Here is a 19,008-nt window from a genome sequence, read left to right on the forward strand (position 1 = left end):
AAAACAACTACTCAAAACGGAATTACCCAGTGTTAAGAGACATTGTCAGGACCTTAAAAAAAGGCTACTCATATATTTTATGAAAAGCTGTTATCAGAAGACCATGCTACATCTTCTCCCTATCTTCTGATTTGACCCTATACAGTCACCTCCATCCTGTCCCAAGAATTACTTACCTTTTATTAGATATGGATCCAACATCTGTGCCTGTTCAAACTTGAGGACAGAGTTCTTATTGTCTCCAGCTCTGAAGTACAGATCTGCTAAGCTTCCCAGTAGGTCCACGTTATCTCTCAACAAGGACTTTTTCTCTAGTGAACTTCAAAATATTAAACATGAACCTTAAAATATATCTTAAGTCTCTTAGTTGTTGAACCTGGGTGATGGGCATAAGGGTACTATTTTATGTAAGATTTTTCATTTTTCATAATGAAAGACTTCAAAAACAAACCATGTAACTAATTTTCTTAATTCTGAGCTTGTAATTTAAAGTTATACAAGATAAGATAGTAAATACACAGAATAAAGCAGAAATCTCTCTCATTACCTAGAAAGAACTTTTTGGTTACAGTTTTCCAAAAGATAATATATACTGTATGTGTTAAATATAATATCATTCAAAGTAACAGCTATTTATTACTCAACCAAATGACTCTGCCTAATACAAATCCCACTCTGATGACCCTGGACTTTACCTAACTAGAAAGAAAAACCCCAGTACCGAGGCAACCCAGGTCAGATGGTGCAAAAACCATGCTTCTAGGACATCCAAAAAGATGTTCTTTCAGGTTCAAGTACGACACACAGAGTCAAACTTGGTCCAAGTTTACATTTAACAAAGATTATTACATCTGGGGCCACTGAGTACATTAAGAGATTAACAAAGCCCAGGGACAACAGGCTTTACAACAAGAGATAAGCATCTCATTTTTCCATTTTGCTAATTTAGATACATCAACTTCCATATAAGAGTCCTAAGAATATTCAATTAACTTTGTGGTTCTCACCAAATGGTATTGATTGCTCTCGAATTGTCACCAACATGCACAAAAGCATAGGCTTTGATCCACACAGAAAGCCAATCCAAGTTAGGCACAGTCTGGATCACATTCATCGTCATTGATGCCACCTCTGCACCTTTTACAGAAAGAGACAGCAAACCTAATCCAACAGAAAGTAGGAGAAAGAAGGTGAGGCATAGCATCCTTCTACAATGCAAGAAGCAATAGGCTACACTTCTCCAAGGCTGTAAGGCAACCTTTTCCCTATTTTAAGCAAGACACATATGACAGAACAACTACAGTAGTTTTTCAGCGGTGAAAGAATACACAGCAGTGGTAACCTAAATTATTCTAATGTACAGCCAAGATTAAGAATCACTATCTTAGAGAGTAAACACTCCATGAAAATAGGGGAAGAATGACCTTACCTAGAATCGCATCAAGGGCTAATGGGCACTGCCTCAGCACTTCCTTATAGCTGGTGACGGAAGGTCGCTCCTGACCAGCCTTCTTGTACAGGTTTGCCAACATCATGTTTATCTGCAGTGAAAACAAAAGATAATAAGGTAAGTATTTAAAAATACAATCTTACCATTGATAAGTTCCGATTTTCATTATTAGCTATTCTACTTTTTACTGAAAAATCTACCCAAGGCCCTGTGGAAACAAAGTGCAACCCCACTCTTCAAACAAAGAGGAAATTACTACCTTTGCTTTTCTATGTCCTCCCATTACCTCCCAAATTCCTCACACTTACCCAACCAAAAGGCCCAATAATATCTGGACCAAAGATGCTGCCTCTGGAAATGGAAGTAACATTCATTTGAGAAATGTTACAGGATTCTAATTACCTTGATTTTTAAAACAGAGGATGAACTATGTTAAAAATGTTTGTTTACATATTTTATTTTTTAAGCTTAATATCACAGTAAAATAAAGTGAGGAAGTCTTAACAAAGCTAGCTTAAAAAGATCAGATGAATTTTCCCCAAAAAGGAAATGATGGACACAAAAGTAAAACATTTGGCTCCTCTTTAACAATTAGTCTAGCAGCTAGACTCTTAGCTTTTCTAATGCTTAAAGCTTTGACTCACAGGTATTGTCTGACTCAAAAAAATGCTACAAGAATCAAACTCTAACTGATCTCCAGAGGTGACAGTGATCCAGAGATTAGCTTTATTATTTAAATCTAGTGAATGCATTTTTAGCACAACTCAAATATGTAACTCAGTTTGGAGGCGAGAGGTGGGGGCAGGACAATTTCCTAAAAACGCAACAGGGAAAATTTGACAAAACCTAAAACTTCCAAAGAATACAGATGTTACAGAGAAGAGATAAATGATCTTAATAGTACAAAGAGTACACAATATTCCAATTTAAAATTAATAGATCTTAAATGGAACACAATGTTTGCCAGATCATTAACCTAAGAAAGCAGTCAACACAAGGGCACAAAAGAAAAAGAGCCAATCCCCGATCTCTTCAATCATCTGTAACTTGGTATGCCAGGTATTTACTCAAAAAATTACTCTGAAGATGAAAAACACCTGTTCCAATTATGAACTCACAGTATATAAAACAATCTAGTATGGCATTAATCCATACTGATTCAATGAAATAATGAAATACTAGAAATTAAACTATTTTTTATTTGGCCTCAGGTTTTCCATTTTAGGCTATGTTGAAATGCAAAAAAAAAGGTACTTAAAGGAAAACTCCAGTATTGGTGTCAATACTTGAAAAAAATAAAAGAATTAAATTTAAAATCCTTTCTTGACTGCTTGTTATTAACGAACTATGACTGACGGGCCTTCTATCTCAACAAATATTAAATATTCCGTTTAAACTACCTGACACTTTGAGTTTTGAGAACTACCTAGTTAGAAAGTCAATTCTTTTTAAAAACAGATCCTTACTTGGGGACATCATTAAAGTTGCATTCCACCAGTTATAAATATAAGCAGTCATCATTTTCTAAAAACTGAGTGACAAATTGTTTCTTGGTATGTTTCTCTTAAAAGTTGAAGATTTTCCAAGACATAATAATCTCACACTGGAATTTTCCTTTAAAATGTGAAGGAATGTGTGGCGGTGTTTACCATACATTAACAGACGTTCATTTAGACGTTTTTTGACTCACTTCCTTGTCCTTTACACAGACTGAGAAGCCAGTTAACTCCCTAACGGACAAGAAAGAAAAACTGTAAATATTATAGGTTTATGTTTGAGGCACACATCTTTGTTTGCTCCTGGCTACAACAGCTCTATGAAGGATATGTACTCCTAACGTATGTGGACTCCTCTAGTTCTTCCTAAAACGACAGCTGTAAACACCAAAGTGTTGGATACCACAAGGCTCACTTTCTTGGCCATTACTCATTTTTAAAAATGCCCCCAAAATCCCTCAAGTCATTAAGAAGAAATTATGGAACGTTTCCAATAAGGACTAGGTATCCTTCAAAGCTTACAATCAAAGCAGCATTTTCCAAATGAAGACACCCTCATATATACAAAAAAATTATTCTTAGGGTAAGACTTTCATAGCGTACCAGAATATAATTAAGTATACAGTGCCCAGCTTGTTGTGAGACAGGTTAGTCTATAATACACTTACAAATGTTTTAAATAACAATTATCACCATAAAATATGAAGAAATAGCTTAATTTTTAAAATTCAGAAAATAGTAAATAAATCTTCAACATGACATGCTTAAACATGTTCTCATCAAGTGTGATTACTTTTAAAACTCAGTAACACTTGGGTGAAAAAACACTAAATACACCTGGTTCCTACTGCTTATAATTCCTTTTCTTTTAATGGCAGGAAGATGTGCACAAGTTCCTATTGTTAACTACACTGCAGTTTTTCAATGAAGAGAGGAAAGTAGGTGACATGAAAGTATGTGTTAGAATATTAAATAATGATGTGAATTCACTCCTAAGAGCTAAGATTTTCATTGTTTTTCTAAACTGGACTTCAAAGAAAACCTGTATTCAGATGCCTAATATAATACTCCTTATAGAATAGTATTTTAAAAAGTATTCTCACATCCATAAACTTAGTTTATACCGGAGAAAGTATTATCATCCTCAATAAGGAAAAAAGTAAAGCCAGATTTTTAACTTGCCCAAGTTCACACTACACACTGCTTATATGCCCTAAATGCAAAGACAAGAAACTAGATCTTTCGATTTCAGTTGAAGGTGTTCTATATACTATTATTGCCAAATAAAACACAAATACTATCCTATACACAAATACGTACAAAGAATCTTGAAGTTTTAATTCTGAAAATAAAAGGAATACACATTATCAAATGGGCATACCTACAGAATGCAAAAAATGAGATTCTTAAAAAGTACTGTTGCTACCTGGAAATATATTGCAAATCATGTTTCCTACAATAAGAAAAACAAAATAATTAAACACATGTAGTACTCTCCAGCTACCATTTTCCTCAGCAGAATTTTCAGGGTCTTATAAGAAAGTCACTCCTCTCTCTAAACAGGGAGAACAGGGGAACAAAGTGGGAATCAGAGACAAGGTTTGTAAAATGTTCAGATGTAGTCCCTGAAAACACAGAGGAAGACAGCTGGAAGGACTGGGGAAGAGAAAAATATGTAACCAAATTGTTAATTCGACTTACTTTGGGAGTTCTTTGTCTTGAAGGGATCCCATCAAGTATAGCGATGGCATCTTTATCTTGTTTTAGCATTGTGTAACATTCAGCCATTTTGTATTTTACTTCAATTTCAGATGGAAGACACTTAAGAGGAAATGAAAACATCTCTTCAAAATATTACTTCAGCAGTATGGCAGTTCTTCAAAATGTTAAACATGATTACCATATGACCCAGTAATTCTGCTTCTGTGTATACAGCCAAGAAAACTGAAAACATATGTCCACACAAAAACCTGCACAAAAATGTTCATAGCATCATTAATGATAAAAAGCAGAAACACAAATGCCCACCAACTAATGAACAGTTAAAATATGGCACATCCACACAATGGAATATTATTCTGCAACAAAAAGGAATAAACAATTGCTTCTTTATTATGTGCCATAATATGGATCAACCTTGAAAACATACTAAGTAAAAGCAGCCAGCCACAAAAGGCCACATTGCATGATTCCATTCACATAAAAGGTCCAGAACAGGCGAACCCACAGAGGCAGAAAGGTCAGTGATTTCCAGGGGCTACAGAAATAAAAAACACAAGGCTCTTCTAGAGGGATGTAAACATTCTGGAATTATTCAATATCCTACCCTGAACTGTGAATATTATGTTGTAAACTGTATCTCAATTTTTAAAAAAACTCCTTCAAGATTAAATAAGCATAGTGCTTAGCATACAGAATGCCCCCAAATATTACTTCTATGAATTATTCTGTGTGGATAATACACATGACTTCCATTCAGGGCCGGAAAACAATTCCTGGCAATCAGCTCTTTAGTAACAAAACACAAAGGCTCTACATAAAGAGAAATAAAACAAGAGAAAAATGTACAGGTGCTAAAAAAAAAAAAAAAAAAGCAATTATATTACTTTGTCTTTTTTTAATGTGGAAAAATACAGAATGTGATTCATAATTTCACTTCAGTTCATTCTGACATTCCTTTTAAATGTAAACTGCATGTATAATTTAAAGACAGGTTCAAACTGAAAGTCAAGGTTCCCCTCCTCTAAAGTTTTGTTAATTTTCTTCACACACATATGCTAAATTTTCCATGTATATTATCCATATATATTTTAGGCATATACCAGGATATATGTCTATAAACTATCCCCTTTAGGGAATTCCCTGGCAGTCCAGTGGTTAGGACTCCACACTTTCACTGCCAAGAGGGCCAAGGTGGGTTCAGGTTCAATCCCTGGTTGGGGAACCAAGATCCCACAAGTAGCACAGTGTGGCCACAAAATTAAAATAACTATCACCTTTAAACAGAAAGAGTAGTGAACATACTACTTAAAAGCTTATTTACTAATATATACAGGCCTTTCCAAATCAGCACATACAACGCTATATTTCACTTCCTCAATACCCCATCCTAGGGCTACACTGTAACTAGATCCTACTGATAAACACTTTTGCTTGTAGTTTCTTACCATTATAAACAGTGCTATAGTAAGCAGCTTACTTATATACCCTTGTAAACCTTTTGCAAATCAACTATTACAGTAAATATCTAGCAATGGTATAACTGTCAAGTGGTGAAATTAGTTTTTTACCCTTCATTTATTTAATCATCAAGCAACCAAAACTAGCAAGAACTCGAAAGATAATTTCATATGAATTTCCCCAGGTATTCGCAATCCTAAAACTGAGTGACATCTTGAAAGTGTACTTTCATTAAATTAAAAAATAAATAAAACTTTCGATTTCTTAATTGTTTGTATAAAAAGGAGGACTAATACATGACTTTGGTTAGAGCCCAGATAATTCTGTTTTTCAATTCATCCAGAGTGAATTTTGTTTTTAGCCCTTTGTGCTTGGTTGGATGAATTCTTGTACCTAAGTGGTTTTTAACCTTTGTTTCTCCAGTCAGCTCCCCTTTAAAATTACTTTAAAATTTTTTTAATTTATTTTTGGCTGTGCTGAATCTTCACTGTTGTGCAGGCTTTTCTCTAGTTGCAGTGAGCGGGGGGCGAGCAGGGCTGGTCTCTAGTTGCAGTGCACAAGCTTCTTACTGTGGTGGCTTATCTTGTCAACCACTGTTCCTGGGCTCAAGAGCACAGGCTCTATAGTTATGGTACATGGGCTCAGTTGCTCCGAGGCATGTGGGATCTTTCCAGATCAGGGATTGAACCCATTTCTCCTGCACTGACAGGCAGATTCTTTACCACTGAGCCACCAGGGAAGTCCTTAAAATTACTTTTTTTTTTTTTTCTTAAAATTACTTTTTATTTTACATCTTCTACATCTAATAAGCAGTCTTAAATTCCTTCCACCTCTCCTGCTCTCAATACAAACAAACTAAAAACATATCACATATCTATCTCCAATTACCTGACTCTGTGGAGTGGATGCAGAATTTCCAGTTGAAGGTCTCACTTTTGAAGTTTTACTTAGGGCTTTCTTCTGCTGTAAAGCCATAGTATACTTACTCACAGCATTCCGATACTCCTTATCATGAAAGAGAGAATCTGCATGATACACCAAAAGCTGGTACTTCTGAGATGGGGAGAATAACTCACTAGAAAAACAAAGAAAGTATACCCCCTACATGGGTTACTTTGAAATGTCAGAAAGAATGCCCTCCTTAGTGTCTACATAAGCCGAAAAACATAGGCAATGTACTTTAATTGCTAGTCCCTAAAAAAAGAGCCAAGACTCATACTCCATGTTAATACTGTCAACATATGTAGGAAATTACCTTAAATTGTTGTTTTCCTTTACTTACTATGAAAACAATGATACTTCTAAATCAAATTCAGTAATATAGAGATATACAAAGAGAAATATTAATACAGCTGACCCTTGAACAAACCAGGCTTGAATTACAGGGTCCACCAATACATAGATTTCTTTTTTCAACAGCACACACTACAGTACTATACACCATCTTGGTTGAATCTGTGTATGCGGAACTGCAAACTCAAAGGAAATGCATACATAAAGAGCCAAATATAAGTTATATACTGATTTTTGACTGTGAGCCTCCTACCCTCCTCTGAAACTTGCTCAAGGGTCAGGTGTATATCTTTTCCTCCCCCTCTTTAACCCAAGCCCCCTTAAGAGTTAATACTCCCACAGTAACATCAAGTTCTCAGGGTAATACAAAGGAGAGTAATCATGACTTAATATTACCAAATACTGCCGAAGGGTTAAAAAACTGGAAAAGAGAAACTCACCACTCTGAATCTTTTTTATTTAAGTGTTAACAAAAAGAGGTTTGGAGGGAATTTGAAACTCTTTAAATACTGAAGAAAATGGGAATACTGAAATACAGGAAAAGACTAGGACAAGCCAATGGGACAGAATGGAACAGATGAGAGGATTAGCCGTGTTTGACAGAAGTTGTTTTTCTCTCCATATGTAAGTAAATCTTACCGGGGCTTCCCAGGTGGCTCAGTAGTAAAGAGTCCACCTGCCAAGCAGGAGACACAGGTTCAATCCCTGGGTCTGGAAGATCCCTAGAGGAGGAAATGGCAACCCACTTCAGTATTCTTGCCTGGGAAACCCCATGGACACAGGAGCCTGACAGGATACAACCATGGGGTAGCAAAGAGTTGGACACGACCAAGTAAGTAAACAGCAGCAGCAAGTAAACTTCACTAGCACTAGAAGATTACTTCCTTGAGTCTCAGGGGTTAAAGGACATAGTAACAGAAGAAATACATTGCAGAATGTTCCCTTCAATCTTGAATATTGCTTGCAAGTGTTATAGGTGCCTAGAAGTGTCCACCAATCTTAATGGGAAACTTGTATTTTTAATCCCCAATCTCATCCCTCATCTAGTTAAAATTTACATTTTTTCTTTGACAGGGACAAGCTACTGCTGCTAAGTCACCTCAGTCGTGTCCATTCTGTGCGACCCCATAGACGGCAGCCCACCAGGTTCCCCCGTCCCTGGGAGTCTCCAGGCAAGAACACTGGAATGGGTTGCCATTTCCTTCTCCAATGCATGAAAGTGAAAAGTGAAAGTGAAGTCACTCAGCAACTTCATGTCCGACCCTCAGCAACCCCATGGACTGCAGCCTTCCATGGGATTTTCCAGGCAGGAGTACTGGAGTGGGGTGCCAGTGACAAGCTACTGTCACTTAAAAAGAAAGAATAGTCCAAGAACTCTGTAGATGGTTAACTGCTCAGCAAATGAAGGATACTCAAGAATAGGTACCACGGATTAGTAACGGCCAAAGGCTGGGCAAGTGGGATTTGTGACTACTAACTGATTTGGGGTTTCTTTGGGGATAATACAAATGCTTTACAACAAACATTGGTGATGGTTGTACAACTCTGTGAATATACTTAAAACCACAGAAATGTATTCTTTAAAAGCATGAATCTGATGGTATGCAAATCTTATCTTAATAAAAAATAATTTTAAAAAAAGGATAGATAGGCTAAACACTGGATATAAAGTGACAAAGAAAAGTTAAGGATTGAAAGGTACAGTTCAGACAGTTGAGATCTATTCCAGCTCTGACATTCTATTTAGGGAGACATGCTGGATCATGGAAAAAGCAAGAGAGTTCCAGCCTTTACTGTGTGGATCACAATAAACTGTGGAAAATTCTTCAAGAGATGGGAATACCAGACCACCTGACCTGCCTCTTGAGAAACCTGTATGCAGATCAGGAAGCAACAGTTAGAACTGGACATGGAATAACAGACTGGTTCCAAATAGGAAAAGGAGTACGTCAAGGCTGTATATTGTCACCCTGCTTATTTAACTTCTATGCAGAGTACATCATGAGAAACGCTGGGCTGGAAGAAGCACAAGCTGGAATCAAGATTGCAGGGAGAAATATCAATAACCTCAGATATGCAGATGATACAACCCTTATGACAGAAAGTGAACAGGAACTAAAAAGTCTCTTGATGAAAGTGAAAGTGGAGAGTGGAAAAGTTGGCTTAAAGCTCAACATTCAGAAACTAAGATCATGGCATCTGGTCCCATCACTTCATGGCAAATAGACGGGGAAACAGTGGAAACTGTGTCAGACTTTATTTCTGGGGGCTCCCAAATCACTGCAGATGGTGATTGCAGCCATGAAATTAAAAGACGCTTGCTCCTTGGAAGGAAAGTTATGACCAACCTAGGTAGCATATTCAAAAGCAGAGATATTACTTTGCCAACAAAGGTCCCTCTAGTCAAGGCTATGGTTTTTCCAGTGGTCGTGTATGGATGTGAGAGCTGTACTGTGAAGAAAGATGAGCACCGAAGAATTGATGCTTTTGAACTGTGGTGTTGGAGAGACTCTTGAGAGTCCCTTGGACTGCAAGGAGGTCCAACCAGTCCATCCTTAAGGAGATCAGTCCTGGGTGTTCACTGGAAGGACTGATGCTAAAGCTGAAACTCCAATACTTTGGCCACCTCATGTGAAGAACTGACTCATTGGAAAAGACCCTGATGCTGGGAGGGATTGGGGGCAGGAGAAGGGGACGACAGAGGATGAGATGGCTGGATGGCATCACCAACTTGATGGACATGAGCTTGAGTGAACTCCGGGAGTTGGTGATGGACAAGGAGGCCTGGCGTGCTGTGATTCATGGGGTTGCAGAGTCGGACACGACTGAGCGACTGAACTGAACTGAAGATATGAAAGAAAACAGCTGATTTGATATTACCCTCAGAGAAAGCATTCAGATGTTTATATATTGTAACTTACAGGCCTACTTACTGCATCCACAAGTTATTTCTGAAATGATACATGAAAAACTTAATTTGTTGCCTCCAGAGAAGGGAAAAGGTGGGGTGAAGTTCAAGACTCCTAAGCAGACACTTATCTGCATACCCCTTCAGTACTGCTTTTTTTTTTTAATGGTATATACTGGAGATTAAGTAATAAACTTTAAAATAGAAATGATAAAGGTCAGAATTTAAACACCTCCTGAAAGTAGAAAGGAAACTGCCAGTTCAGCCTAATATAAAGAAGAATGGGCTAAATCTAATCAGAAGACCAACCTCCTAATTATCCTGTAACATCTGAAAAACCAAGAATAATGACTGACCAGTGTATAAATTCCCAATGGCAGACACTGTATACTTTGACAGATCACTAAGAACCAGGTGAAAAGCTCCAGAATAAACAAAGTAGGCTGACAGAGACCAGGGCTCCTCACTGTCAACACTAAGTGGACGGTGGTAAAATGATGGGCCTCACATAGTGAGGTCTAAAAGCACACTAGTGGGAATGAAACAGGGAAAAACAGCTGCAACACAGTTAAGTGGCCCAGACAGCTTCCAGAGCAGCCCAAATGCAAATGGGTCCACACTGAGTAGACTGTAATGCCACTTGACACAGTAGACTACGGAGGGTCAGAATGAGACTTTAAAGTCAGAAGGACCAAAATCCAGACATTGTGGCTCCTCCACTTACTAGATGTGTGAACTTGAACACCATGTTTCAACTTTCTGAGGTTGCACGCACTTTCGTTTGCATATCAACAGGCACGCTGCAGACTTCATTAGGTGTTAAGAGGAAGAATACAGAAAAAAGAATATAGAAAAGTTCCCATCACAAGAAAAATATTTTTCTGTAACTATGTGGGGTTGTTAGATGTTAGCTAGACTTACTATGGTGATCATTTCACAGTATATACAAATAACAAATCATCATGTTGCACATCTCAGACTAGTAAGTCAAAGATATCTCAAACAAACAAAAAGTGATGTATAATATATAACAGGGTAAAGGGATAGAATGCTGAGGGCCAGGGACAATTCTGATGGCCAAACAAGAGTTCTCTAGGAAGGATATCTGAGTTGAAACTTAAAGGAGGGAGCTCTGAGTTGGACTCCAAGCAGAATGGTAAATGCAAAAACCCTGAGCTGAGAACGACCTTGGGGTGTTCAAGTAACAGAAGAGCATAACCAGGGAAGCGAGTACAGAGAGCAGAATAGGTGAGACTGAGTGGGAGAGAGCTCTTTGGCTTCACAGGCCGTGGGAAGAAATTTTCATTTAAACACAACGAAGAAATTTAAGCAAAGGGGCAAGAAATAAACCACCGCTTCATCCGCAACGTGTGCTAAGTCGCTTTACTCGTGTCCGACTCTTTGCAATCCTATGGTCTATCAGAAAACGTCAAAGGGTCACTGCGGGTCCTTAAAAACGCGCCACTCCCACCCACCCAGGAAGTCTTCCGTCTACGTGTTTGCGGGAACGAGAAAGCAAACGCTACTGATAACACTCAAGGGGAAAGAAAAATCAACCTCAGACGTGGGACGAGGACGTAAAACTAAGAACTAAGTATCTTAATCAAGCGCCAGGGGACAAGGCTTCTTTGAGCCTGGGCGACAGAAAAGACGTTCTTCGGGAAGAGAGGAGTCAGCCCAGAGATGTGACTGCCGCTATGACCGGCGACAGTGCCTTAGCGAACCCTCTGCTCCCAACTTTCTGGAAATCTTAGCCAGGGTCATTCTCAGAGCCTCCGCCTTCATTTCTCCAAGCAGCCGCTCGCCGCATCTCCCGCAGGGAGCGCGTCCCAGCGCCGTGTACAACGCGGGGACCCGGCGAACTCAACTTGCTTTCCTAAGTCTGCTGCGCCCGACGAGGCCCTTGCTGACCTCGGAACCTCAGCCGGGAGCCCGCATCCGCTCCTTCCCGCCAATGCCCAGGCCCCCACATTCCCCGCTCCCAAACCGGCGCCGCTTTCTCCCGAGCCCCAGGCCGCTCCCAGCCTCAACTCACGGGTTGTTATTACTCATTGTAAGTAACAAGCTGCTGAGGAGCCGCACGTTGGAGTGCAGCCCCGCGGCCGCCATGTCTCGCACATGGTCTATCACATTCATTCTGCCCAGGAAGGCCGCAGACAGCGGCGGCGGCAGCGCGAAAAGCCGGCTGAAGCTCCTTGGGGAAGAGTCCAAAATGGCGGCCTCACCCGGGTCCATCGGGTCTACACGCGGCCCCGCCCCCAGGGTGATAGGCAACTACTGAAATGCCTGAGGAGCGACAACAACAACAAAAACCTCCGTTCCTTCCCTGCCAAGTTCCCTGTGAGGTGGTACCGTTTAGTTTGGGGTTTTTGTTTGTTTTTAGCAAAAGTTACATCATTTTAAGTTGCAACCTTTCCTGAGGGCTTACAGCGGGCTGGGGACAAAAGGCACTTCAGGATCAACTGAAATTAGACTTAAAAATTAATTAAAATGTATTAACATTTATCATAAATAAAAATTAATATTCTAGTAGGGTGCGGAGGGAAAATCCCCAACAGTTGGAATTAAATATCTTAATCAGGCGCCAGGGACAGTCCTAACTGCTTTAATGGTCTCGCCCGAGCTCTAAGTGCCACGCCCCCTCCTCTCAGGGGGGTGTGTGTATGTGTGTGTGTGTAGTACCTGCGGGAGTCCGGCTTCGCTCTTTTTTTTACCCTGTGAAATTAGTCATTAGCCCAGAGTGAATAAACAGCAGGTTGAGTTTTAACCGTCCTAATATGAGTGCAGTGTTATCTGTTTGTGATTTTAATTGGCTATTCTCTAGTGATTTATGATGGCGAAGGCAATGGTACCCCACTCCAGTACTCTTGCCTGGAAAATCCCATGGACGGAGGAGCCTGGTAGGCTTCAGTCCATGGGGTCGCTAAGAGTCGGACACGACTGAGCGACTTCCCTTTCACTTTTCACTTTCATGCATTGGGGAAGGAAATGGCAACTCACTCCAGTGTTCTTGCCTGGAGAATCCCATGGACAGAGGAGCCTGGTGGGCTGCCGTCTACGGGGTCGCACAGAGTCGGACACGACTGAAGCGACTTAGCAGCAGCAGCAGCAGCAGCAGCAGCAGTAGTGATTTGTGAAATTGAGCGTGTTCTCATATGCTTCTTTACCACCTGTGCATCTTCTTTGGTGAAGTATCTATACAGATCTCTCCTCTGGTTTTAGTCATTTTTTTTTTTGGCTGCCCCAAGAAACTTGTGGGATTTTAGTTTCCTGACCAGTGATTGAGACTGGGCCTTCATCAATGAGAATAGGGACTCCTAATCATTGGACCTCTAGGGAATTCCCAGGGTGTTCCTGGTCTTATTGTTCAGTTTAAGAGTTCTTTGTGTATTTTGGATAGCATCTCTTTATCAGATTTTATCAGAAAATATTTTCTAGTCTGTGGCTTTTCTTGGTCTCTTGACCACTCTTCTTTTATTCTCAGTAATAGCCCTGAAATAAGATGACCAACAATAATGGTCAGAAAAGAAACAGTGAAAATAGTTGGGAGTCGGGGGTCAAGTAGAAAAACATTGCTTTATTGCTTTGCCAGGCAAAGGGGGACACAATGGGTTCCTGTCTGGAAAAACTGTGTCCCAGTCTGGAAGGATTTGATGAGGATTTTATAGCAACTATTTAAAGGTGGGATTGCTGATAAGAACAGAGTGTGTACTCCTTTAATCTGGTCTCACCTAATCTTAATGAGCGTCTTTGGTTCCTGGCCTCAGGTGGTGGTCTTTGGTATGAAGAACACTGACATCTTCCAGTTGTTGGGTCTTAATTCTGGTCTCGGGACTTAATGAAGCTCAGGTTCTTGATGTCTCATGGTAGAATACAGTGAGAGACGAAGTGATAGGCAAGAAGTGGATTGATTCAGAGAAAAACATTCCACAAAGTGTGGGGGCTACCTCAAAAGGTGAGAACAACTGGCTACACACCAATATAAAATAAAAACAAACAAACAACTGCAAAGAAATCTGAAGCTTTCTTAATAAGGTAATCATTAGCTTCAGAATCATACTATGTATTACATATGCATGTGGTATAATAATATTACTACCATTATAAATTAGTATAAAGCAAATTACAAGTATATTAATGATAACAGAAACCAAGATTTTCACTGAAAGATAAAAGAGAAATAAGATTTTAGAAAAGTCAAGAGCAGCATTATTTTATTAAACTTTACCTAAATAATATCAATCACGTTTTTAATGAAAAAAACTATTATACAGGACAAAAAGGTACTATATTGATACTTTTTAATTATATTAATGTATTTTTAAATACATGTGGATTAGCAAAGAAATGAATAAGATACAGTTTCTGGCTCTGATCCTTAAATTCTGCAAACTTATCAATGACTGCTTATCAACTTATAATGACTAATCAATGATCATCTTTACATATTCATGTTCCATACACAAGGTAAACAGTTGTCAATCATTGGAGCACAGCCATGAAAAGACACGGAGCAAACTTAAATGCATATTACTAAGTGAAAGAAGCCAATCAGAAAAGGTTACATTATGTATGATTACAACTGTATGACATTTTGGGAAAGATAAAAACGGGGGACAGTAAAAACATCAGCAGTTGCCAGGGATACAGGGGAGGGGAGAATCCGTGGAACACACAGTTAGGGCAGTGAAACTATTCTATGTGACATTATGATGGAAGATACATGTCATTCATTTATCAAAACTCAAAATATATACATTACCTAGAGAAACCTAAGGTAAACTATAGACTTCAGGTGATAATGGCAGATTCATCTTTGTAACAAAAGTATCAAGAGCGTGAGATGCTGATAGTGGGGGAGGCTGTGCATGTGTGGGGGCAATGAGTATATGGGAACTCCCTGTTAGTGGCCCTTAATTGTGCACTGAATTTAAACTGCTTGAAAAAAAACTTACTAAAAAAGAAAGGGGATGGTGGTGTAAAAACTGACCTTCTCTGGGTGTCAAACATGCTAGATATACCACTGTATCTAACACACTTAGAACATAGTAAGCATAAAAATGCTTGCTATTGTATATTTTCTACTGATACACTTGAAGTATTTCATAAATAAAACCATATCTAATAATAGCAAAAAGTGGAAACAATTGAAATGTTCAACTGATCACTATATAACCAAATATGGTATATTCATACAATGTAATCCTATTCAGCAAAAAATGAAAAATGAAAACAAATTGCTGCTAACATGGATGAATCTCAAATATTATGCTAAATAAAAAGTCATGCTAGATAAAAGAAACCAGACCATAAGAAATATCCAGAAAAGACAAACCTGAAAGCTACAGAAAGATCTGTGGTGACTTGGTGGTGAGGGTGGGAACAAAAACAAAAGCCCATGGTCTTATGGAGCTGACATGCTAATGAACAATAAACAATAACTAGTACAAATATTATGTGAGATGGTAATAAAACATACAATTCACCAAAGAAACAATGTTTAGGATTTATTTTTAAATATTCCTGGGAGTGGAGGGAGATAGATGAAACACAATTAGCAAAGTTCTGGTATCAACTGAAATTAAGTGGCAGGTACATGGGAGTTCATTATGCTATTCTTTCAATGTGTATATATATTTAAAATTTCCAGGACTTCCCTAGGGGTCCAGTGGTTAAGACTTCACCTTCCAAGGCCAGGAGCATGGTTTTGATCCCTGGTTGGGGAGTTAAGATCCCACACGCCTCAGGGGCAAAATACCAAAACATAAAACAGAAGCAATATTGTAACAAATTCAATAAAGACTTTAAAAATGCTCCACATCAAAAAAAAAATCTTTAAAAAACATTTTTTTTAAAAATAAAATTTCCGGACTTCCTTGGTTAAAAATCTGCCTGCCAATGCAGGGGACGGGGGTTCAATCCCTGGTCCAGGAAGATTCCACATGTTGCAGGGCAGCTAAGCCCGTGCGCCACAACTACTGAGCCCAAGCGCTACTGAAGCCTGCATGCTTTAGAGCCCATGCTCAGCAACAAGAAGTCACCTCACGAGAAGCCCACGTACTTCAACTAGAGAGAAGCCACTTGCCACAACTAGAGAAAAGCCCTTGTAAAGCAAAGAGCCAGCACAGCCAGAAATAAATAAATGAATAAAATTTAAAAAATAAAATAAAATTTCCGTGTTTTTTTTAAAGGTGCTTAAAAGGTAGAGAAGAAAGAAAGGGAGCGTTGGGGCAGGGATTGCTGTTTTTAACCAGAGAAGGCTGCACTGAGTGGGTGACATATGAGTAAAGACCTGAGGGAGGGAAAGTGGGAGCCATGTAGAAATCTAGAGGGAGGGAGAGGACCCCGAGCAATGAAACAATAAACTTGGAGGTCAGAAGCAGGAGTAATCTTAGCAAGTTAGAAGAGTAAGGAGGTTAAGTGGGCTGCAGCTGAGAGAGGTGGGAGAGGAGTTGGAAACAGGCTCATGGATGTCAAGAGTCCTGAGCAGAAAAGTAATGTGATCTGACTTGTTTTTTGATGGTTGTTCTGTCTGATGCATTAAGTAGATTGAAGGAGGAAATCAAATCCAAAATGTCCAAGTGTCAAACTTGAGAAGTCCTGTGATACAGGGAAGGGGGTGCGGCGGCAGGAATGAGTGATAGCAGGTGGGGGAAGTAGAAAAAGAGAGGTTTTTTTTTTTTTTCTTTCTTAAGATGGAAGAAATAACATGTTTATATCCTGATGGGAATGAAGGAGAATGTATCACTAGCTAAATGGCAGGAGAAATGTTGATAATTTCGATCAAGAAATAGTGGTAAAATACATCTGTGTAGTTGATAAACCACAAGAAGAATGCACGAAGCAAAATATTAATAGAAAAAAAATAGGCAAAGGAGAGTCCACCTCCTCTGGAAATGTTTTTATAATCCTCTTTAAAATAAATTACTACAAAATAGGATGGATTCATCCATAGTTAATCACTCACCCATGGTTAACATGGAGAAGGAAATGGCAACCCACTCCATTGTTCTTACCTGGAGAATCCCAGGGACAGGGGAGCCTGGTGGGCTGCCGTCTATGGGGTCGCACAGAGTCGGACACGACTGAAGTGACTTAGTAATGGTTAACCATTCATCCAAGGTTAAGTTCCATTAAACTCATGCAGGTCAGATCATACTGATTTTCATAACATAAAAAGGACACATGTAATATTTAACATGGGACACACAAGGGGACAAGGCCTCCCCTTTCTCATGGAATTTTCTAAAATAATTTTGTAACTGGAGGGGTCTTTTTAGACACACAACTGGCTATGAACCTTTAGCTAAGCCACTTAACAGATGCAGAATGACATGGATTCTGTGGAGTATTGAATAGAGGAACAATTTATAAATGTAAATGTTCTTTTCCACTTAAGTTCATTTCTAAATATCCAACAGCCACCTAAGAATGAAAATCTTTCCCAGCTGCATTAGACATTTTTCTTAGATCTGTCTTTTGTACAAGGGGAAAACATAACACTTGTAAATTGTTCTAAGGGAAACATTACTTAATATGCCTTAAGTGTCTCCTGGCAGTGATAGCCTTCCTTTCATTGGAAAAGTAACTTCAGGATGAAGAATTTCCCTGGACAACTGGAGGGAATAAATACAGTCATCTTTCCAAATGATTTTCCCTCTTCTCAGTAAAAGTGGCTGGCAAGGCAATATATTCTAGGGTTCTAAGTTGTCTAGGTTCTAAGTTGTCCAGATTGACATTTTGTTTATGAGATGGTTAAGACAAGTAAGAATACAGCAACTAACTCATTCATACACAAATGCAAAACCAAGGTTTGCCAAGAGAGTTCAACTGCCATAAAGTTTTTTGGAGATTTTAACACTATCAACAACCCCTTCCAAGGAATTCCTCTCTAGGACTCCCACACTTTATTAATTCACCTTTAACTCTGATTTACTCTAATTAATTAATTAAGAATCTTAGGCTGATTCTTTGCTGAGTCCTTCATTCTTCCCGATTTCTAGCTGTTGACTTGTCTCAGGAATCAATTCAGTTTCCTAGTTCTGCTAGGACCTCCTGTCTCTCAAGTGCCTCTTATATGCATCTCATTGTTCTAGGCACTGGGGCTACGAAAAACTGAAATAGCAATATGACAGATAATGACTTGTTCAGGGAAATGTCTTCAGGGGGGACTTGTGACAAAGTGGCAAATGAGTGATCTTTATTTTAAAGCACCGTTGAGAGAAAAGAATTTGAACCGACTCTTGTACACTGATGTTTATTACAGCATTATTCACAATGGCCACAAGATAGAAACAATCCATCAGCAGGTGAATGGATAATGGGATATTATTCAGTCACACAAGGGGATGCTACAAATGAACCCCCAAAACATGATGCTAAGTAAAAGAAGTCAGTTACAAAAGGACAAATACTGTACGATTTCTCCTTATATGTGACATGTAAGTAAGCAAATCCAGAGACAGAAAGTAGATTAGAGGTTAACATGGGCCGGGGGTAAGAGGAATGGGGAGTTATTGTTTAGTGGGTTTGGGATGATAAAAAGTTTCAGAAATACAGGGTTATATTTTTCTCCTTCTAGACTGAGTTAGTGTAGTGTATTCTTGGTCATCAAAATACTCATAGCCTTTGGATTGTGAAATAATAAATATTCATGATGTGTGAAAAAGCATGATACATAA

At 38.9% G+C, this 19,008-nt stretch overlaps 1 protein-coding gene across 5 annotated transcripts in view; it reads right to left on the bottom strand.

The window, feature by feature from the left end:
* Positions 1-12,562, bottom strand: part of ANAPC7 (anaphase promoting complex subunit 7) — a 66,067-nt gene extending 53,505 nt beyond the window's left edge. The window contains exons 1-6 of one of the 5 annotated variants that reach the window (XM_059876093.1): positions 12,363-12,536; positions 7,015-7,201; positions 4,648-4,767; positions 1,430-1,541; positions 1,008-1,161; positions 177-319 (exon numbers count right to left, since the gene is read on the bottom strand). In XM_059876093.1, the coding sequence (XP_059732076.1) occupies positions 177-319; positions 1,008-1,161; positions 1,430-1,541; positions 4,648-4,767; positions 7,015-7,201; positions 12,363-12,463 (817 nt within the window). In that variant the 5' untranslated portion in view covers positions 12,464-12,536. Of the gene's footprint in view, positions 1-176; positions 320-1,007; positions 1,162-1,429; positions 1,542-2,916; positions 3,114-3,140; positions 3,181-4,647; positions 4,768-7,014; positions 7,228-12,362 lie in introns of those variants that run through there. The other 4 variants (NM_001192845.1, XM_059876094.1, XM_059876095.1 and 1 more) reach the window with 4 other exon arrangements.
* Between the last annotated feature and the right edge of the window lie 6,446 nt (positions 12,563-19,008).

This window comes from Bos taurus, chromosome 17, assembly GCF_002263795.3.
Source record: "Bos taurus isolate L1 Dominette 01449 registration number 42190680 breed Hereford chromosome 17, ARS-UCD2.0, whole genome shotgun sequence".
Taxonomy (NCBI): Eukaryota; Metazoa; Chordata; class Mammalia; order Artiodactyla; family Bovidae; genus Bos; species Bos taurus.